This window comes from Mustela nivalis (assembly GCF_964662115.1).
Source record: "Mustela nivalis genome assembly, chromosome: 2".
Lineage (NCBI taxonomy): Eukaryota > Metazoa > Chordata > Mammalia > Carnivora > Mustelidae > Mustela > Mustela nivalis.
Window position 1 is genome coordinate 16762340 of NC_139021.1, and position 22368 is coordinate 16784707.

A 22368-nucleotide genomic window follows, 5' to 3' on the forward strand; every position below is an offset into this window, starting at 1 on the left:
AACATGCACAACTGGAGAACCAGAATAATGATTAAAAAAAAAAAAAAAAGGATTATAAGACCCAAAATAAAATAGGAAACCCTGAGTCTATACTCAGGACTACCCGGATTCCGGATTCCGTAATTGCCGGTTTAGGTGAGATTCTCCTCCTTCTGGCTGTGAGCAATTCAGGGCCGGGGACACGGGGAACGAGCAAGCCCTGACTTAGCTTCTTGACACCCTCAGTGTCTATGCCACTTGGAGCTGGCACACAGCAGGCATTTAATAAATGTATGTTGGGCGAATGGATGGCAATGTGCTCCTGGGGCAGAGGCCCGCTCACACAGAATGTACCCGAATAGGATTCCCGAGCTTGCCTGTGGAGCAGCCGGGGACTGAGAGCCTGGCCTTGGGGTCCAGGAGCCTGGAGGAACAGGGTGCCTGTTTGACCTTAGGGAGCAGCTGCCACCTCTCCCTACCACCTCTCCATCCGGGCCTGCAGCAGCATGAGAACTGTAGAGTCTCAATACCCAGTGACCCAAGAAGTGCAATTAAGTTGAAATTAGTTGGCATAATTAATTAGACGGGTAAATAGCTCCCTGTCAACACCAATCAATCCATTCTGCATGTAATCAGCTCAGCCAAGGCAGGCGAGGCACCGAGGCAGCTGCTCCTTCTGTTGGCGGGCGGGGGCAGGGGTGGGAGTGAAAATGGGACAGGATGTCCCGCCGGCACGCTAAAGCCCACCCACAGGGCCTTCTACAGTGGCTTTTCACCGGAGCGGCCTCTCCCGGGCTGGGCTCAGCGATTCCATCCTGGGCACCCAGCAAAACCCCAGTTTCCCTCCCAGGGGCCCTCAGCTGCTTCGTCCCTCCGCCTTCTCCAGCTTCCTCCTTTCAAGTTCCCAGCTCAGGATTTCTGGTGTGCCTAAAAAACCATAAACACGCCTAAAAACTGTGGGAGCTCCCAGTGTTGGGCTAGTAAATTTGCAGATGCTTTTTTCAAGTTAAGGTAGAGCTAAGTGAGTAACATTTACCCTTGTTAGAGTTCAGCTCTCTGAGTTTGGAGAAATGCATACAGGCATGTAACCACACCACAGCTAAGATCTAGAACATTTCTATCCCCTACACTCCCCTGCTCCCCACTCCCATCGCCTGGCAACCATGAATGCATGATCTCTCCCCAAAGTGTCACCTATTCCAGAATGTTCTATAAATGGAATCCTACAGCGTGAACCTTTTGAGTCTGGCTTCCTTTTGCTTAGCAGAATGCACTTGGGATTGATCCATATTGTGATGTGTGTCAGTGGTTAGCTACTTTTCACGGCTGAGTAGTGTCTTATAATAACACAAATGTATCAGTTTATCTGTTTCCCAGTTGAAGGACACAGGGTTGTTTCCAGTTTTGAGTGTTTATGAACAAAGCCACTATAAATATTCACATATATGTACACATATATTCACATATATGTAGCTTTTGTACAAACACAAGTTTTCACTTCACTTGAATAAATTCCTAGGGGGGCCGTCTGCTGGGTCTTAAGGCAGGTGTGTTGATAACTTCATAAGAAACTGCCAACTGTCTCCTAAAATCCTGTACCATTTTTCATCCCACCAGCAACGCATGAGACTTCCAGGAGCTTCGCATCTTTGCTAGGGCATACATGGCAAAAAACAGTGATGCCCATTGCTGTGGACAGCAGGTTCGGCTGGAAAATTTTCAGGGCCCTATGCAAAATGAAAACATGGGCCCCATGATCAAAACAAAAGGAAAAAATTGCCATTAATGGTATTAAAATAGAAAGCTTTTTCCTTTCTACTGTAGTCTTTCTCTCAGGTTCCCATGCTAGTTGTTTTTTTTTTTTCCCCATTTGCTATTCCATGTTTTGAAAAAGAAACATTAAAATTCAAAATTATTAGCACGAATCTTACCATTCATCTTCAGATTGTGCAATGCTATTTCAAATGCAAACGGGAGCGCATTGAACCTGTCTGTAGGATCCCTGAAATTACACAATTCCTATTTCGTTCGTACGTGGGTATGTACTTTGTTTTTCCCAGAAAGTAGAAACACTGCACAAAACGAGCTCACCTGTTTTTATTTCACTTTTTACTACATACGTGTTCTACCAACACTCTCTACCTCTGGCCCACTGGTGACAAAGGAAGTATCTTCTCTCTTTCCCCTTCAGTGAGCACTGGCAGAATTCCTTGGTTGTTTCTTAGAACACAGTTGCCCTTTCCTGCATTTGAAGCAAATTTCGGTTCCAACAGAAAGTGTGGCCTCTTGGGTCTGCCCTCACCCACCCTGGGTCCCAGAGGTGAGGGACTGACCTCGTCTTTCTGGGGCGTGTCACCGACTCCCCACACACCATGGGCACACCGGAGCTCTGAGGTCACGGACACTGTGAATGTCTGTGCTGGAAGGTCACCTGGGAGCTGCAGAGGGGCTCCGTGCCTGTGTCTCATGTGCTCACACTGCCATTGGACCTCACTTACAAACCCCAAGTTCAATGATCAAAATCATTTCCAATTTCAAGACGGTGAAAGCAGAGCCTTCAACGGAGCATAAAGGGCCCTTGTGAGCCCCGGGCCTCTGTGACCAACTACACAGGCTGCCTGGAGAAAGGAGTTCTTTCCTGTGCTTGTCATTTGTGATAACAAATTAAAATATTTTTATTTATTTACTTTTTTAAGATTTTACTTATTTATTTGACAGAGATCACAAGTAGGCAGAGAGGCAGGCAGAGGAAGAGAGGGGGAAACAGGCTCCCTGCTGTGCAGAGAACCCAATGCGGGGGCTCCATCCCAGGACCCTGGGATCATGACCTGAGCCGAAGGCAGGAGCTTTAATCCACTGAGCCACCCAGGTGCTCCTAAAATTAAAATACTTTTATAATATTAAAAAAAATTTCATCCCAGAGATCCAAGCTCATGACATTGTTTAGGGTGTTGTTCCTTAGGTAATTCACTCAAGCTTTGTCTCTCTGCCAGCATTGTTCCTTTTTCTAGAATGCAGAACACAGCTTCTGTTCTTACATTACAGCACAGCTCCTGGCCTGGCCAGGGCACCCACGGGTGCTGAGGAAATTCTAGTCGGTTTTCAGAGAAACCCGCTGCGCTGGAATAAGCTCCCTCCACCCCCGTGTGGAGGCAGGATGGGGCCAGAGCACTGAGGTTTCCCCCTCCACGACCCCCACCACACACAGCAGGAGTGGCTGGGGTAGGAAGGTTGAAGCTATCGGCTGTTAAAGGAAGGAATGTGTAAGTAGGTCAACCCAGTAGCGTCGCAACAACTTAGAAATGATTCTCAGGAATTTCACAGAGCTCCTGGTACAGGTCAGCAAGTGGTCAGAACCTGCCCAAGGTACCATGGGGCAGGTGTGGGTCGTCAGAGGGACCCTCCCTCCAAGCCCCACAGGGAAACTCTTCCTCTGCAGGACCCCACCCTGTCTCTTTGCTTTGGAAAATAATTCCATTGGCTCTGCCTTTTGTTTCATGAATATTACATGTTCCTTTAAACATTTGTGAAAACACAGATAGGCAAAAATAAATAAAATGCATTAAAATGAAAAAAACAGGAAAACAAACCTACACCCTATCTTCCACAGCCACACCCGTGGAATCATAATTTTTGACATTTGTTGTGCGTTGGGGCAACAGTGTTGATGGCATCTCTCGGGACCCACAGCAACTTCCCTCTAGAGCATGCCACCCCCCCCACCCACACCCTGCGGCACAGCACGGAGTGAGGTTCCAGGTGTCCGGGGTGGAGAGCAGTTGGGAGCAGGGTTTCCACTGGAACCATCCCTGGTGGGGCAGGGCCTCATCCTGGGCTTGTCCTCACCTCTCTGGCACCCGAGCATGGTTCTCTAGCCCTCCTGGAAACTCACCCATGAACTGATCCTCTGCAACAAATCCCCTTCTGCTCGGCCAGCTAGAGTGGGTCCTGTTGTCTGCAATGAAGACCTCCCTGCCGGGGCCTCAGCTTCTCTCCCACACTCCTTCACAGCCCTCACGGGAAAATGCAATCGCCTTATTTGTGTATTCGTTTTCCTACTTAATAGCTCTCTCTCTCGCTGTCTTTTTTTTTTTTTTAAGATTTTATTTTATTATTTATTTATTTTATTTTATTTTATGTATTTATTGATTCATTTGGCGGGGGAGGAGCAGAGGAGGGACCCGCAGACTCCCCGCTGAACGTGGAGCCCGAGGACCCGGGGCGGGATGTCGGCTCAGTTCCGGGCTCTGAGATCATGATCCTGAGCTGAAATCAAGAGTTGGATGCTTAACCGACTGAGCCGCCCAGGAGCCCCTACTTCATACCGTTTAATGAGGGAGGAAGCTCATGGACCACTTTGATCCCAGGGCCTCTTACCAGCCGTTGGTAAGTATTTGCCGAGTGAAATATTTGGTCCTATCCAGCAGCCCTTAGCTTGCCCCAGAGTGAACGTACTAGCACCAGCCACTTCTGTGGCTCAAGTTGGGGGTATTCTTCCTGCATGTATGCCCTCCCTGCCAACACTTGCTGCCTCTTTCACGGAGAAAAGCAGTGTTCTAGAAGATTCCGGCTTGAACCATTCCCTGCCCCCCACCCCCGCCTCTTGTGACTTAAGGTTGTACGGATGAATGAGCTCACCATGGCCAGTTCCCTGCTTCCCTTCAATGAAGCAAAGACCTGCTCTGCGATGAGTGTGTGCATGTCTGTGTGTTAAGTGGGGACCGTTTCTCTGAATAGAAGGAACCACAGACTCAGAGGTAGATCATTGATTCCTCAAACACTGACCACGTGTCTACCATGTTTTTTTCTTTTAAAAAAAAAATATTTTATTTATTTGACAGAGAGAGATCACAAGTAGGCAGAGAGGCAGGCAGAGAGAGAGAGAGAGGGAAGCAGGCTCCCCACTGAGCCAAGAGCCTGATGCAGGACTTGATCTCAGGACCCCAAGATCATGACCTGAGCCGACGGCAGAGGCTTTAACCCACTGAACCACCCAGGCACCCTACCGTGTCCTTCTGTCTGTCTGTATGAAGAGCAGGAAGAGGCCTGGGCCTCCAAGTCTGCTTTGTAATCAGACTTTCTCCCTTTGGCTATCAGACTGTCACCTAAAGTAGTTGGAGCCTCTAAGCCTTAAAGTAGGAGCCAGATGGCACAACAAGGTAGTTGTGCAACTTCAGGCTCAAAAGCTATGTTTGAAATCGAGGTGCAGGAGTAGATTTTAGTGATACGATTTGAAAACATTAGTATTTAAGGAGCCCAGGCCCTGCCTGGATGCCTGGCCGCTGCAGGTAGGAACCGTGACGCCCATTAGCCCTGTGACCAAGGGGGTCTCATGCCTCTGTGTCTTAACACCAGTTGGGGTGCCGGGAAGCACCCTGGGACCCCTGTCCCTGCCATTGTATCTGTTGGATCTGTACGCAAAACCACTGTCTTGATCTAGGTGTGACCCACCTGCTGGGAGCCCCATGGCCGCTGGGACCACACCCTTCCCCACCTGTCTCACGGAGGGCGGGGGCGGGTGGAACAGGAGGGCCCTGAGAAGTGAGCGCTGTCACCCTTTCCTGTCCTCCGGCTAGGGGACCGCGCCACCCACCTCACCTCGTATGTGAGGAGAGGCCAGTGGATCTTGGAGTCCACTCCTGGCCAGGCCACGGAAAGGCCACTTGGTTATTAAATCTGATCCTGCCCCCATTTGGAACTAATAAACAGGTCTCTCATGAGACTAAAAGGTGGGGATGTAGAAATGATCCAGCCGGAGTCCCTGCCCTCCAGGAAAGACAAGTAATTACTGCAGGATGTGAGACGCGTCCCCCCCTCAGCAAACCCTGGAGGACCCACCCCGCGCTCTGCTCGGCCTACGGCAGACCCTGTCACGGAGGTGCTGACAGTCCACCAGAAAGACAGCAAAGGAGAAGTCACGACGTCAAATTAGGATGAGCATTAAGGTCAAGGGAGCCAAGAGGAGGCAGATCAGAGAGGCCTGACCTAGCCCAGGGCTCAGGAGGCCTCTCTCGGGTCACAGCCAAGTGCAGGTGGCCACCAGCAGGACGGGTAGGAACCAGCTGGGGGAGGGGAGAGGGAATGGGCACCCAGGTCCCACAGGGGTTGTGTGGAGGGTGGTGAGGGGAGGGGACAGAGGAACTCCAAAGCTCAGGCCTCTGGGGGCACAGGAGGACTTCCACAGGGTAAAGTCTGAGGAAAACCCTCCTCCGGCCCCACATTCCGGCCTCTTTCCGCCTCCCCTCCAGCTGCCCAGCTGGCTGTGCCCTCGCTCCTGGCTTGTCACAGTAGAATAATGAAATGAGACACGAGGGCCTGCAGCCAGCTACTGAGTTTTGGCTGGGAAGGGACCAGGCCTGCTGCTTCCCCAGAGTGCCACAGGCGAACTTACCAGAAATGGCGGCCTTCTCCCCAGCGTCCTTCCTTCCCTGATGGCCTTTCCTCTCACTCAGCCTTCTATAAGGCGCTCTATATATATGTATATATATACATATAGATGAAATTTTTAATTTTATTTCTTAAAATATTTTTATTTATTTATTTGACAGAGAGAGACATAGTGAGAGGGCACAAGCAGGGGGAGTGGGAGAGGGAGAAGCAGGCCTCCCGCTGAGCCGGGAGCCTGATGCGGGAATTCGATCCCAGGACCCTGGATCATGACCTGAGCGGAAAATAGTCGCTGAACGACTGAGCCACCCCTGTTTTATTTTCAAAGCAGAGAGAGCTGGAAAGGAGATGAGACTCACAATGAACATGGGCCCTGGAAGCCGCTCACCCTGACCTCCCTCTGGCTGGAGCAGTGACCGGAGAGCTGTTTGAGGAAAGAGAGGCTGCGGGCTGCGGGCTGTGGTCAGGTCAGAGGCGGCTCACCATGTGCTTGTGACCCTGCCAAACAGATGGAGTCAGCGGCCCGTGGGTGGCATGGAAGTGCAGGGAGAGGTCAGCGTGAGAAGAGAAGCCCCAGCTCCTAACAGCCGGGAGCGCCCTGCTGCAGACCGATCCTGGAGCTTCTGGTCTTCATCCTCAGGTAAATGGAAAATTCCGGAAAATTCTAGATGTGCTCCCTTGGGAGAGACACAGCAAATCCACCAGAACCCAAGACGGAACGAAGTGGCTGTCCACAAGCTCCTCAGACGTCGCCTGTCAAACACACGCACGAGAATGTTCACTACAGCAGTTGTTACTGACGGGCGAGGATGAGATGTTCCAGAATCAGAAGACTAGAGCAGCTGGGGCTGCCGCCACAAAGTACCACAAACGGAGTGGCTGGGACAACAGACACTGCATCTGTCACAGTTCTGGAGGCCGGAAGTCTGAGGCCAAGGTGTGGGCAGGGCGTTTCTCGGAGGCCTCTCTCCCTGGCTTGTCCATGGCCATCTTCTCCCTGTGCCCTCACATGGTCTCTCCCTTGCGTGTGTCCAGCCTGATCTCCCCTTCTCAGGGACACTCCGCTATGGTTACAAAGAACAGGAAGATCTATCTGTGTTGGCAGGAAAAATAGTTCCAGGCTTGCTCTTAGTCACAGGACAATAGGACACTGATATGGGTGGTCGCCCTCCGGAGAGGGAACAGATTGGGCCCCAGAGTGGGACGAGGGGGATTTTCTTTACTTGTTTGCAGACTGGTTCACCCCGTCCCTTGCCCTGGCTTTGAACTCTCCCACTGCGGGCCAAGTCTCTTTCCCTACCCCATGGACGTTGAACTTGGCCAGGGGCCTTGGTTGGCTCAGTGGAATTCTGATGGAGGTACCCAGAGCAGAGGCTTTAAATGTGCTTGTTTAGCATAGCTTCACCTCCCGAGCTGCCATGACCCTCAGTGAGAAGCATATAGGCCAGAAATGGCTGGTCCCAGGAGAACGTGGAGACAACCTTTGTCCAAAGGGACAAATGTACGATTCCATGTATGTGAACGTCTGGAATAGGCAAATCCATAGATTGTAGATTAGAGGCTATGGGGAGGGGGACGGGGATAAGGAGCTATTGCTTAATGGGTACAGTTTCTGCTTGGTGTGAAGCAAAGGTTCTGGAAACTGATAGTTAAGATGATTGCCTGACATCGTAAATAGTGCCCCTGAATTACATACTGCGAATGGTTGATATGGTGTATTTTGTGTAGTATCTGTCACCACAATTTAAAAAATAATGTAAAAGAGCAAAACCATTGGATTTAACACACCGGGTCATGAATTGGTATCGTGTGTGAATGGCATTTCAGTACAATTATTTTTTAAACATGATAAATACATACTCAGGGGCGCCTGGGTGGCTCAGTGAGTTAAGGCCTCTGCCTTTGGCTCAGGCCATGATCTCAGGGTTCTGAGATCGAGCCCCGCATCGGGCTCTCTGCTCGACAGGGAGCCTGCTTCCCTTCTCCTCTCTCTGCCTGCCTCTTTGCCTACTTGTGATCTCTCTCTCAATCTGTGAATAAATAAATAAAATCTTAAAAAAAGAAAGAAAGAAACAAAGAAAGAGAGAAAGAAAGAAAGGAAGAAAGAAACATACTTGTTTAAGCCGTTTGGTGTTAAATGATTTGTGACAGCAGCAGGAGTCTGGCAATTTTTGACGGAGAGGGTATGTATGGGCATATGTTTTCTATACTGAGCACGTATTATTTTCATAATACAAAGGATGCAAAATCAGCATGTATTGGGTTCCCCCTAAACAGGCCCCTCTTTCTTGTTTTCCTGCCTGGTGGTAGCACCAGAATGTTTCTGGACATTATTCATCCTGATTTGGAGTGACTCTTGGTTTCTCTCTTTGTCCTTGGCTGTTAACCAGATCCAAGTCCTGGCTGTTCCTGGAGAACTTGTCTCTATTGGCTCCTTAATCTCGGTCTCCAGAGCCATCTCCTGGGTCTGGATCGCCTGTCTGCTTCCCTGGGTGGCCTCCCTGCCTGGTTCCATCCAGGCTGTGGGAGAGCAGTAATTCGCAACACACTTAAGCACACAAATGTTCCATCCTGTGAAATGGGTTTACGACTTACGACAGCCTCTACCTCCTGTCAGTACCCCCAGGGGTGTGTGAAGAGGTCCTAAAGCTGACCAGCTGGAAGAGGGGCAGGCCACTGTTCCTTCCCCATCTGCCCTCTCCCATCTCTTCTTCCTCCACTTTTAGGATCCTACTACTAGGCGGGTATGGAAACCTCTAGAACCACCAGCAAGGGGAATGTTCCATTCAACATCACTTAGAAGCTGAGAAAGCTGAAGATTCTAATGACTAATTAATGGGGCTTCCAATTCAAAACACTGCTAGATGGATGAAAATTAATTTTGAAGTGCTTTTTAGGCTAGAACTTGAAACATGCTGAAGGAATTGAGTTCTGGTGCTGAAGCAAAACGATCTCTGCCCTTTTTTCTTCTTTATGTGAACAGTTTCTCAACTTTCATGTCTGTAAATACGAAAAATAGGAATAAAACTAATGTTGAATCCCATCTTATTCCAGGAAAAAGTAATAGTCCTATGCTCTATATGAACAACATAGGATTAGAACATTGCATCCGGGGCCCCTGTGGGGTTCAGTTGGTTAAGCGTCCGCCTTTGGCTGAGATCATGATCCCATGGTCTTGGGATTGAGTCCCTATGGGCTCCCTTCTCAGCCTTGAGTCGGCTTCTCCCTCTGCCCCTCCCCCAACTTGTGCTTGCTCCAGCTTTCTCTCGAAAATTTAAATAAATAAATGAATAAATAAATAAATAAATTTATTTCTCCCCCTGCCCCTCCCTTGAACGTGGATGCCCCCTCTCTCTGAAGAAAAAAAAAAAAAAGAACATTGCATTCATGTCTTGGATATTTGTTTTGGATAAAATTATATATTTTTTTAATTTAAAAATTAGGCTTCACATACATTATATGTTTATAAAAAAATAAAAATAATTTAAAAATTAAAAAATAAAAATTAGGCTTCACAGCTATGTATTTATGAGTTTTGATTCATTGAGTACTAATAAAAATAACAACATGTCAGTTTTAGAAGGAAAGTTTGGCCCTTGGAGTCTTACGGTCATGGGAAACAAGAAGATTCCCATGTATGTACCTATTTTTGTCGCTGAGAGTCATGTTAGGGTGATCAATAACCACTCAAACATGGAACATGTATTCTACAAGGACAAAACTCTGCCAAGGAGGCAGTAGAATGGAAATAGGAGTTCAGAAGGGGAAACAAATGTTAACTTACCAAGCGTCAAAAGGGAGCTTGTTCAGACGTATTTAAAATAGGTGATGGGGGCGGGGGGGGGGTGCTGCGTGGCTCAGTGGGTTGAGACCTCTGCCTTTGGCTTGGGTCATGGTCCCAGGGTCCTAGGATCGAACCCCCCATTGGCCTCTCTGCTAGGCAGGGGAACTGCTTCCCTTCCTCTCTGCCTGCCTCTCTGCCTGTTTATGATCTCTGTCTGTCAAGTAAATAAATAAATTCTTAAAAAAATTTTTTAAATAGATGATGGGTTTCGGGGGGGGGTGGGGGTAGGATAGGGTGGTTTATTGGAATGAGCATCTGACTCTTGATTTCAGCTAGGGTCACGATCTCGGGGCCTTGGGATCGAGAACCTCCCGGGGCTCTAAGCTCAGCAAAGTCTGCTTTTACCCTTCTCCCTGTTCCCCGCCCCCCAACACGGTCTTTCCCAAATAAGTTTTAAAAAAAATCTTAAAAAAAAAATAGAGTGGTTTGTATGGAATCCATAGGATGTTTTTATTTCATTGGACGCATGTTTAAAAAAATCATAGTTTTATTTTTAGAAAATCTGCATTTCCTGGAAATTGCATCTTTTGTAACTGAACTTACAATGAGAAATTTTAGGAATCAACGTTATTCAAGGACGTGCGTAGATGTTTCAGAATTATTTTAGGGGGTGCACGTGAGAAACATGTTGGCTGGTTGTTGCTGGGGGTGAGGGGAGGCTGGAGAGAGGCCAGCGTTGTTTCACTCGCGTGGGGTCCTGCCTCCCCTGCAACCAGCGGTTCCAACTTGAGCAGGTCCCCTCCTCCATCTCAGTTTGAGTTTGCCCACCTGTGAGTGAAGGACTGGGCGGTACCGAGCCCTCCTGGTTGCTCCAGGAGTAAGTGAGCGGCTGCAGAGGAAGTGTTCAGCCGGGAAGGAACAGCACCCACTATCCACCCAAGGCTGGCATCGTAGGGAAGGAAGCGGATGAGGAAGGAACTGGGGATCCGATTCTTGAAGAGGGGGTTGTTGGGTCCGTAATCAAAGGAGCGAGACTGATACAAAGCGAAGGTCAAGCAAATCTTTATTTCGCGCCAAGAATCAAGAATCAAACCTAGCGGCTGGGGCTGTCTCTTGCAAAGAGGCGCCCTCTCCCTGCCTTACAGACTAGCTTTTAAGGCCAAAGGCCATGTGGTTGGGCCTGGCCATGCACAGGTGGCCGAGATTGTAACACACAGAGAAAGCTGCAGAGTCATGCTAGGTCACACATAAGTGACCAATTGAATTGCAATTTACCCTATAGTAGATATTTGAACGAGCCTATCACCTTGGTCAGAATTGGTGCCCAAAAGGGCCCCCAAAGGGCAGGGTCCATACTCCTTGGTAGCTAGGGAGACAGTATGCCCCCCCCCCCCCCAGATTGGATACCTCCACGTGGCCTGACCCACCCTTGTATTTGGGCTTTGTTACCTGGGACTGGTTTCCCAGACTTGTTTTTAAGCTCCTTGGGGTGGGGGGGCAGGGTCAGTTTAAGTTTTCCTGCATAAACAACAAAATCACTGTTTGACTGATGGAGCTGCTCTGGCTAAATACGCCCTTACAGGGGTGACGGTTTAGCTGGCTGAAGAAAGGCAAGGAAGAGATCCCGGTCCCTGACAAGGTGCTTGGGGGTGGAAAAGGCCGGCCCCGCCTGGAGAACAGCCGGTCCAAAGGGCCGAGAGGTGGAAAGGGCTTGTCTGGGGATCCCCTCCGCGGGCACCACTTGAGGCCCTGTGGGTCCTCGGCCATCATCACTGCGTCTGCGACCCTGGTGGGCAGGTGACACTGACCACCCCTTACTCCAGACGCAGTTCGGACTCAGGCAGTCAAGGTGTCCCCGTGCAGCATCCGAGAGCGGCGGGGTGGGGGGTTCGGCACCCGCCCGGGTTCTGCTGGCCCTGGGCCTCATGGAGGCAGGGAGGAAGCAGGTTGGGCCTCCCAGCTCGGACTCGCTCAGAAAAGTCTTTGAAAACTTGTGGCACACGTGTTTAAAACATGAAGATATTTTATTGAGTGGAACCCGGGCCCGCTCCTCCCTCCGACCCCGGACCCCCGCCCCTGTGCTCCGCTCCCATAAGTAGGTTTGGATGCGGACGATGCGGTCCCCCGCGTGGGGGCCCAGCGCGCGGTCGTGGCGCGGCGTCCCGAGCCCCACCAGATGGCCGCGCCCCTCCCTCCCCGCGTCCGCTCCCCGTCCCCCCGCCCTAGTTCCCGGGCTGCGGGCCCAGGGAAACTCGAGAGCCAAACGGACCGGCCCGCTTTCCAGCGTCAGGACAAACGCACCAGCCTGGGTGACGGCGGGGACCGCTGGGCCAAGCGCCCCCTGGCGGCCGTCCGGGTGCACCGCGCGGGAGCCCAGCGCAGGGCGGCCCCTCGCTCTCTCTTCTCCTGCCTTCCCCTTCTCTCCACCGTTCCTTCACCCTCTCCTTCATCTTCACCCTCCCCTCCTCACTCTCCTCCGCCTTCCTCCCCTCTGCTTCCTTCCTTCTCCCCCCTTCCTTGTTCCTGCAGTTTTGGGTCTTTTAGGTTAATTGATTCATAATTTTAAATAGGGAATACATGAACATTGTTCAAATATCTTATTTTCAACTACTCAAAGGTATACTGTGAAAAGTCTTCATCCCGGAAGAACTTCCGACAAATCCCCAAACTGAGGGTCAGTCTATAAAATATCTGACCGTCCTCCTCCAAGCTGTCAAGGTCATCGAAAACAAGGCAAGTCTGAGAAACTAACCCAGACAGAAGCAGCCTAAGGAGGAGGCACGGGAGGATCCCATTATAAACGTGGGATCCTGCAAGGGATCCTGGAACAGAAAAAGGACCTTTGGGGAAAATTAGGGAAATCTGAATCAGGAGGGACTCCAGGCAATACTAGATCAGCACTGGTTCATTAATTGTAGCCAACATACCCCACTAATGCCGGTGTTAGTAATCAGGGAAACTGGGGGTGGTCTTTATGGGAATTCTACTGTCTACGATTTCTCTGTAAATCTAAAACTGCTAACGTAATAGTTCACTTTTTTGAAACTCTTCATCCCATCCTTGCCTTCAACCATGCAGTTTCCACCTCTCCCGGCACGTATTAATCATTGATCTTGGTCGTCTGTGTGTCCTTTCAGAGATTTAACGTGCAAACACGAGCAACTATGAACACTCTTGCCCCCCTTCATACAGTAATGGCAGCGCACCCCACACCCGGTTCTGCCCTTGCTTTCTTCAGTCGTTTCATATCAGGCATGGAGTCTGCCCTGTTCTTGTTTTCCTTCTGGAGGGACCCTCATTCCTCTGGCCACTTCCCTGTTCATGGACTTGGGAGCTTTCCAAGATTTTTGCAGTTCTAACATGACTTGAGGGCATAACCCTGGAGGGGGGAGAGTTTGTCCGTTGGCCTGCAGGGACCCAGGAGAGAGTCGTTTGTAACCGTAGTCGACAGGGACCCCATAAAAGTTCCTCTGAGTTGTGTGTGTGTTGGGGGCTTCCCTCTCTGTCCCCTCTGCCCCATTCTTCGCCATCCTGCACCCGCCGGCTGTCCTGGGGTCCCCGGTGACCGCACCTGGAGCATAGCCCCTGTGAGGTACCCCCCCCCCCACCTCCCCGGGACCATGGGTGGGAGGACTGCGTGATCGTGGGGCTTCCACTGAGGAGGGTGAGGGTGGGGGAAACTCCCCCAGGATCGTCTGCTCCACCCCGCGACTCCTCCTAAGGAGACTTGAAGGTGCCCTTAGGAGTCTTCCCCCACCCCCTCCCCCGTGCCACCACCCCAGCCTCCCCTGCCCAGGAGCTCGTCCTGTCTTTCCCCCTGTGGGTCGCGCTGACCTCCCACTCCAGGGGTCTTTCTCCAATATAGAGATCTTTCACCCACCCCACCTCTGACTTTCTCCCCCCCAACTCCCCGGAGTCCTGGTGCCCGCTCTGGAGATGATAATGGCATTTTCCCACCTCCTTACACTCATGGCCATTCGTTCCCTTCCACATCCCACCGTAGCTGCCCAGTTCTGGGTGATTTAAACAACTCCTCCCGCAACATTTTATAACCGACGAATTTCAGAAAATAGAAAACGTTGAAAGACTTGTGCAGTGCGCGTCAGTGTGCCCCGCGCCTGGATCGACCTGAGCATCTCAGGGCCTCGAGGCCCGCGGGCCAGCAAATTCCTGGCTTCTCAAAAGCTTGGCAACCGTCGGGACACTCCTCCAAAGCCCTTCTGCAAGCCTGTCGCTGGCTGGAGTTCACTCTTCATTTACGTTTTTGAAGGTAAAATTGACATCCAGAGAAATACACAGATGTTAAGTGAGCCGTGATGTGGCTGATTTTAGATGGTCCGTAGGAGAGGTGTTTACTAGTTTAATAGTAATGTGTTTATTTTAACCTGTGTTGAAAACCAACCAACCCACCCACTACCATTTTCCGTGCATGGTAGTGACATAGTTTCCCTTAACAAGGAAGGTAGTTAATGAGCTGCTGTAAAGGAGTGGGGGTTGGGGGAAGGATGGGGTGGGGGGCTTCCAAGGTGCCGAGGCTGTTTCTCGAGCTGCTCTCGCTTCGGAGAGTGGCCTCGGCCTGCGGAGCTCCCGGCCGCGGGCAAACTTGGGGCGCCGGGAGGGGCGGGGCCCCGGCTGGATCCCGGGTCCGCGGTGGGGGCCGGAAAGGCGGGCGTGTGTGCTTGCCTGGATGTGTCTGTCTTTCTTTCTTTCTTTCTTTCTTTCTTTCTTTCTTTCTTTCTTTCTTTCTTTCTTTCTTTCTTTCTTTTCTCTTCCTTTCTTTCTTTTTCTTTTCTCTTCCCCCCCCCCTTTTTTTTTTTAATGTGTGTGTTTTCAAATCATTATGCACCTGCGCCTCCGCTCCAACCCTCGGGGGCTGGGGATGTCCCGGTGAACACCCAGCACAGGGCCGGGAATACAGCAGGTGCCAGTGAGTGTTTCTCGAGATCCCGAGTATGCAAACGCTTTGACGCACTATTTAAAAAACAAGACAGTACAGAAGCAGGAAGAATCCCACTTCTCCGTGTCCTCTCTACTCAGCCCAGTGGGGTCAAGCAAACCCCAGTGTTTGCTGACCGTCCAGCAAGCAGAGGAAGACTCGAGAGCCGGCGGGAGGTGATCTGCGTTCGCTTTGGCGCTCGCGTCCGGGAACTCAGAGCAGACAGAAATGAAGCCGCCGTTTCTCGTCTGAGCATGCGCACCGGGCCCCAGCACTAGCTTCATTATCCTCTGGCGGAAAGACGAGAGTAGGTGCCTCGTTAGCGCAGTAGGTAGCGCGTCAGTCTCATAATCTGAAGGTCGTGAGTTCGATCCTCACACGGGGCACAATACTTTTGTTGGCTCTACATCTCCACTCCAGCCAGAACGACGGATTTTATTTGCCCCCGGGTGCACAGGGAGACCCCAGAATCCGCGCTTTTCCGCAAAGGGGTCTCCGGGGCGACGGTGGGCTCGCCTCGCCTGCGGGAAAAACCGGTCCTCGCACGCTGTCAAGTCTCCCTTCTGTGTTCCGGGCCCTGGACTGAGGACTGGAAGGAAGGCCGAGGCGCGACGACAAGGGGACACACGCGGCACACTGGCCGCGACCCCGTAGGCCGCTGACAAAGAACCGCAGCTTCCCCACGGCGCAGTACCCCTGCCACCCCGCCCTCCCGGGTCGCTCCGCCCTGGCCCCGGAGGCAGGGCCGTCGCGCGCGGCCAGGCGGCGGAGGCCCCTGAGCACCACGGGGCAGCGTGGGCCTGCGGCGCTGGGAGGCGGCGGGACCCGAGGGGGCAGGGGAGGGGGGTCGGGAGCGCTCCTAGCAGGGGTGCCGACGGCCGCCGGCGGGGCGGGCCCGGGGGCCCTGCTGCCACTGCGGCCGAAGCAGGTGCACCGGCCACCGCGGTGGTCCCCGACGGTTCCTGCGCGGCCAACCGATGGCGCTGCGCTGGCTGTGATCGCCTCCATCCTGCAGCCGTCTGATGCGGCACGAATCTCTGCAGCTCCCCGACGGTGCGAGGGTACTTCCACTGACCTGACAGGGAGCACCTTCCCGAGGCTCTCCCGGCCCTCTTTCTGCCATAAGGCCCCTTACTCAACGCGTCGTGGTGCCAGCGCGGAGACCCTGCCGTCTGCCAGCCAGGCTGGGCCCGGTGATGGTTCAGGTACTCGGAAACCAACCACAGCCGGCTTCACGGCCCTGCCTCCGCTGGGACTCCAGCTCGGCCCCAAACCCACCACCTGCCGCCGTGAGCCTTGACTTCGGGGGACACGGCCAGTGTCTCGGAGCCCCTGGAAGGGCTGGGTCCAGTCCCTCAGGTGAACGGCAACAGGTCCCTTTGGGAAGACTTGGGGGTTACTTATAGCATAATACGTGGCACTCGCTGTTTCAGGATCCTTCCTGGGGCGGGGGTGTGGGGGAGCAGGGGGACCTGGCCTTGCCTTGGGTCAGGAGGCTTTGGATCTGGAAATAAGTTTAGGTCTGCAAAGGGCGGCAGGCGTGGCTCTCCACTGCGGTGACTCAAGACAGGTTTTCAGCCCCAGATCCGGACGCTTTCCTGTTACCTGCATCGAGCCACATTTTAGGAGAGGCCAACTGCTTCGTTCTTAGGGACCACATAATCCATGACCAACAGCCCCCGGCCCCCACTACTACTGCTTCTCCTCTGCCCACGACTCCGAATGGTTTGTCCTTGGTAGCAGATCGCTACGGAACCCCCTCAACTCCCCTGAAATCAGGGGGCCTGTCAGCAGAGGCATCTGGCACTGTCTCACCCACAGAACCACCACCGAGCTTTTCAAGTTGGCAGATCCTTTCTGCACTCGGTCCTTCTGGAGGGGAGCATCTTCCAGAGCCCATGAGCGACAAGTTCCTACGTGATCCACCCACGCCTGCGTTCCTACCCTCCTAGGCGTCTGGATACCTTCATCTACATCATGCCAGGCAACCTTTGGCGTCTGAACGCGATTATAAAGACACCCACACTGCGTCCACATTTCTGTGTCAGCAGGGTAAACTGAGAGCAGCGGTGACCCACGGGGCTCCTGGAGCCCTTCCCCAGGGCGCAGGATGCCAAAGTGGCAGTAGGGGGCGCCGGAGGACGGCCAAAGGAGGAATGGGCCTTCTCCTCTCCTTCCCAAGGTGCTGTTTTGCTCCCCTGGCTCCTGCTTCCCTGTGGTCAGCGGGAGTGTGTGGGGACAGCCAGTGCTACTGCCCCGGCTGTGTGCCCAGAGTGCACAGTCTCGTAGTGACTTCACGGCCTCTGCCGATGGCCGCGTTGTCACAATCCTCCCATCACAGGGAACGTTCCAGGTCAGATGCCAGCGGCAACACCCCACCCACTCTGGGCATCTGCCTTCCAGCCTTGTTTTGCCCCCATGGGGCCCACAGGGCAGTTTCCCATGGCCCTGTGACCGGGACAGTGCAGAGTCACCCTGACCCCACTCAGGGGCGGCTGGCTGCGCTGCCTCCCCATGCCCTCCCACCCCGCAGCCTTGGATTGTCTGTGCCCCTGACACGGACTGACTAACTCTGTGGTCTTGGCAATCCATAGAACTTCTCCCACCAGGGCTAAACCAGAGCCTTGCGGAGTCCTTTCCTCTCCTTCCGTCCCAGGGACCCTGTAGAACACTCTGGACATCTTTAACTTCCTCTCCTATCACTGTTGAGTAACTCACCTAGGACCTGAAGCTTTTCCTGTTCAAACTGCCCAATGGTTTGTCTCCTGGCTGGGTCTAGACCTGAACCCCAGCAGCTGTGCGGAGTGCACCCCTACTGGCATACGAAGCCATTGGTGGCGCTTGTTGTCACCACTGCTGCCGTACTGGTCAATACGGAATCACTGTGGAAAGGCCTTTAGCAAATGCTCCACTCTTCCTCAAAATCAGAGAATTCATACTGGAGAAAAACCATATGAATGTAATAAATCTGAAAAGGCCTTAAACCAAGTTAATAATTTATTCAACACCACTGAATTCATACTGGACAGAAACTCTGAAGTGTAGCCAATGTGGAGAATCCAGCTGAAGCCCCAAATTTATCCAACATGGATCACTTCATACAAGAGAGAAACCTTATGGATGTAATAAATATGAAAAGGCCTTTAGGAACCTCTCTGCTTTAACAAGCTCAAGGAAGTTCTTGAGAGAAACTTCAAGAAGATATCTGGAGCGGGAAGAAATTTTAGCTAAGCTCAAGCTTTCTTCAAGTCCCAGAGAATTTAGATTATAAAGACATTGGGGTTAAGTTGAAGATAGTCGAGAAGCAGACAGAGAGCATCAGAAATGTAGTTCAGGTATTACGTGTGACAGCATCTGAAAATGCCCAGTGTCTGAAATCCGTGACGGCAGTGACATGATCAACATTGTTCCTGGGAGAACTAGTCAGAGAAGACTGAGGAATTCACAGGAAGAGCTTCATCTGGTTGAGAGTATGTGTAACTGTCACTGGGTAAATGGAAACTTATTTATTTTTTTAAAAGATTTTATTTATTTATTTGACAGAGATAACAAGTAGGCAGAGAGGCAGGCAGGGGGGTGGGGGTGGGGTGGGGTGGAGGCTGGGAAGCAGGCTCCCTGATGAGCTGAGAGTCCCATGCAGGGCTCGATCCCATGACCCTGAGATCGTGACCTGAGCCAAAGGCAGAGGCTTTAACCCACTGAGCCACCCAGGCGCTTAAAAAATGAAATACTGCGGGGCACCTGGGTGGGTCAGTAGGTTAAAGCCTCTGCTTGGCTCAGGTCACCATCTCAGGGTCCTGGAATCGAGCCCTGCATCTGGCTCTCAGATCAGCAGGGAGTCTGCTTCCTCCTCTCTCTCTGCCTGCCTGTCTGCTTACTTGTGATCTCTCTCTGTCAAATAAATAAAAAAATCTTAAAAAAAAAATACTGCAACACCATGAAAGAGGTGTGTGTATTTGCAAAACCAGGCTGAGTAGGTGTGCATCCTGGTAAAAAGGGGACCTGAGGTAGAGGTGCAAATCTGACTTTATGTAGCTGATTCTGGCTGGCAGGATCAGGATATTTTAGAATTCCAATCCTTTCAGGTGAGCAAGCAATTTTGAGTTCACCAATTTCGAGTTCACTCCGCTTTCCATTCTACCCTGTACATTTTATATCCTGTGACTTGCTGTTGCCAAACACGCACCAGCGTGGCCCATGAAGGCCTGTTTGCAGCTGCCTGAAAATGGACAGGAAAGTAGGCTGAGGAAAGTGCTCTTGGGAAACCAGTGCCTTGCATTAGCACTTTGCCTGCTGGACAAGAGAGCATTTTGCTTACTGCGAGTATTTGGTTTATTCTAGGATTATGCTTTTAAAAAAGAGTTTATGCTTTATGACCGCAGACATAAGAATTACTTCTATATATTATTGCATGCTCTACGTCAAGTAAAGTAGTAGAATTTTACATTTTAATCCCCACATCAGGTCCCTGAGCTATTTCTACTCTCCTTTTAGAAATGGGATCAAGGAAGGTTCTGGAAATAATTATCCAAGATGATGAAGTTGTGAGTAGCCCTGCTGTGGAGCCAGGGCTGTGTGGGGGAGCAGAGACAGAGACGGCAATGTTCTGAGCAGGGTGGGCTCACTGGGGAAGAGGAGACCCAGCTGCTGAGTGACAAGGGGCTGTGGACACACAGTGGGGCTCTAGATGTCCTGCTGACTTCTCTCACTTTTGGCTGCACAGTTGTTGAGATGATTTCCTGTCTTTGTTTCTCCATTTACCTTTTTTCTTTTTTTAAGATTTTTATTTATTTGACAGACAGAGATCGCAAGTAGGCAGAGAGACAGGCAGAGAGAGGAGGAAGCGGGCTCCCTGCTGAGCAGAGAGCCCGATGCGGGGCTCGATCCCAGGACCCTGGGATCATGACCTGAGCCGAAGGCAGAGGCTTATCTCACTGAGCCACCCAGGTGCCCCTCCATTTACTTTTAAAATAAACCCTCGTCAACTCAAGTCAGAAGTTTATGCGGGTCCTTGCAAACTGAAAGAGTCTAACAAGCTTTAATAGCTTCAAACAAAATTTTCTTAAATATTTTATTTATTTATTTGAGAGAGAGAGAGAGTATGAGAAGGGGGACAGTCAGAGGGAGAAGCAGAGTCCCCACTTAGCAGGGAGCCCATATAAGGGACTCGATCTCGGAACTCCAGGATCACAACCTGAGCCGAAGGCAGACGCTTAACCAACTGAGCCACCCAGGCGCCCCTAAGAGCTTAAAACCTTTTATTATGAAAAGTGCAAGAAGCCATTTACAAGCCAAAAGCATCAGAATGAAATAGTACACATAATTTTTATACACACATTTTTTTCCTATACAAAAAGTTGCCCTCTGTAGGGATATAAAATAAATAATCTAAAAATCAGTGTCACTGATTGCAAAATAGGTATCTCTCCGACTCTCTCAAGCCCTCTACGTGGCCAAAACATGAGGTGTCTGACATCTGTTGCGGGCCTGGGCGGTGAGTCTCTGGCGAAGAGTTCTTACTCTGTCCATAAGATCCCGCTCCGTGGTGTCCCACTGCATTCTTCTTTGATTTAAAGAAACTTCAAAAAAAGAGTAAAATTAATAGTTTAATTTTCCGATGTTAGATACAGCATTTATTTTGAAGGTAAATATGTTGCCAAAACCCAATAATGAAATGAATATTTGAAAAGTCAAACATCTTGAACGAAAAAGCCTAACATCTTGTTTCCTACACTGTTCCAGTTACAAAGCCAAATACTTACTGGTAAAATTGAATGAAGGCTATCAGAGAACTTACTTGCTTTTGGTTATGTAGCACTTGTTTTTAATTTTGGGGGATATAGATAATTGTTTGAATCAGGAACAAATCATGTCCAAGAGAGGATGAGAGAGTTCTTTGCAACACTCAGTTCCCTCACTAGAATAAAGATCGTGAGAAAAAGCACTCCAAGTTGCCAAAATTAATATTTAGAAAAGTACACCAAGACTATTTTCCCAATGACTAAATAAAAATAAATAAATCAAATGGTTTCATAGTGGCCAACAGAGGGAGAGTCCAATTAAAATATTACAATGTGTCCAAGTGCAACAGACATTTCATACTGAGTTTGAGGGGCTAGTAAACACTGGAATCTGGAAAAAAAAAAAGGACCTTAAAAATACAATTCTTTCAAACTTAGTTACATATTCAAACAGCTCCAATTTCTGAAAACTGTATTTTCCTCCACAGGAATCCTACTTTTGTGTTTTGTTTTGCTGCTAAATACCTAAGCTTACCAAATGTCTTGACTTGATTTTCTAATTTAGAATTATCTAACTAAAAATTTAAGTTCTGACATGTCAGAATAAAGAACAGCTGAAAGTTCCGTGTACTTTCATTCAACTTATGCATGACTTTTGGTTTAATTCCTATTCTGACACAGAATCTATAGATGCATATAGAGCATGAGTCAGCAAAAATTTATAACACTGCAATCTCACGACTCGTTACTAGATATATTTCTTATAAAGCCTGTCTTCAGAGGACACTGTTTAAGACTCTGTTCTTCTAAAGGAACTCAAAAGATCTCGTTAAATTCTGTTTCTTCTATATGATAGTTTTGTTGAAAATGTTCCTTGTTCCCTCCCCCATTTTAAAAAGAAATCAAATAGTTTATTGGGAAAACCTTCAGCTCCTTTATGGGCTAAAGCTGTGACTGTATTTCTGTATCAGGTTTCCAAACATAAAATTTTTTATGCAAACATAAAAACTTGCAGGGAAGCAAATGTTGGCCAATCAGCATGAAGCTGTTTGTCTTGGGCGGGTCCCCGGGGAGTGGCCCCAGCTGTGGATCACAGCGCCCCCCACCCCCCCAGCAAACCCCTGTCTTCAGTGGCTCCTGGAAAGAGCCCAGTCCAGAAGAACATTCAGAAAATTCAAATACACAATAGCTTTGAAAACTAATGCTCAGATTTTCTTTCCCCGAGGGTGTAAAACCTAGTTGTGAATATCATTACTTTAGCTAGTGAGACTTGTGCAGGCACCTACAACTAGTATCAGAGAAAGGAAATCGCTTCAGTGCCATCCATCCGGCAAATTTTCTCTACTTGGTTTCGGTCTGATCCAGGTTTTTTTTCCCCAGCTGGAAGAGCGGAGAACCCTCCTGTCTCCAATTCAGGATTTCCATTATCCCCACGCCCTGCGGAAACGGCATCAGAATGGCGCAAACACGATTCAAGCCACAGTCTTGCTTAGATGAAGGTGAAATGGTAAATGAGAGAAGAAACAGTGCTTGCTTATCAA

The 22368-nt window shown here is 50.3% G+C and overlaps 2 protein-coding genes across 10 annotated transcripts in view; one reads left to right on the forward strand and one right to left on the reverse strand.

Moving 5' to 3' along the window:
• Window positions 1-283: 283 nt before the first annotated feature.
• LOC309858783 (uncharacterized protein) lies at window positions 284-22367 on the forward strand (the record flags this gene model as incomplete). The annotated part of the gene is made up of 5 exons (XM_082719076.1): window positions 284-494; window positions 12250-12528; window positions 14247-14420; window positions 15674-16445; window positions 22208-22367. 4 exons carry the CDS (start codon window positions 284-286, stop codon window positions 16384-16386), a joined length of 1377 nt encoding a protein of 458 aa, XP_082575202.1. The 3' UTR covers window positions 16387-16445; window positions 22208-22367.
• TBC1D31 (TBC1 domain family member 31) overlaps window positions 20328-22368 on the reverse strand; it is a 68708-nt gene continuing 66667 nt past the window's right edge. For all 9 annotated transcript variants that reach the window (XM_082721748.1, XM_082721749.1, XM_082721755.1 and 6 more), the window contains one exon: window positions 20328-20665. In XM_082721748.1, the coding sequence (XP_082577874.1) occupies window positions 20532-20665 (134 nt within the window). In that variant the 3' untranslated portion in view covers window positions 20328-20531. The remainder of the gene's footprint in view (window positions 20666-22368) is intronic.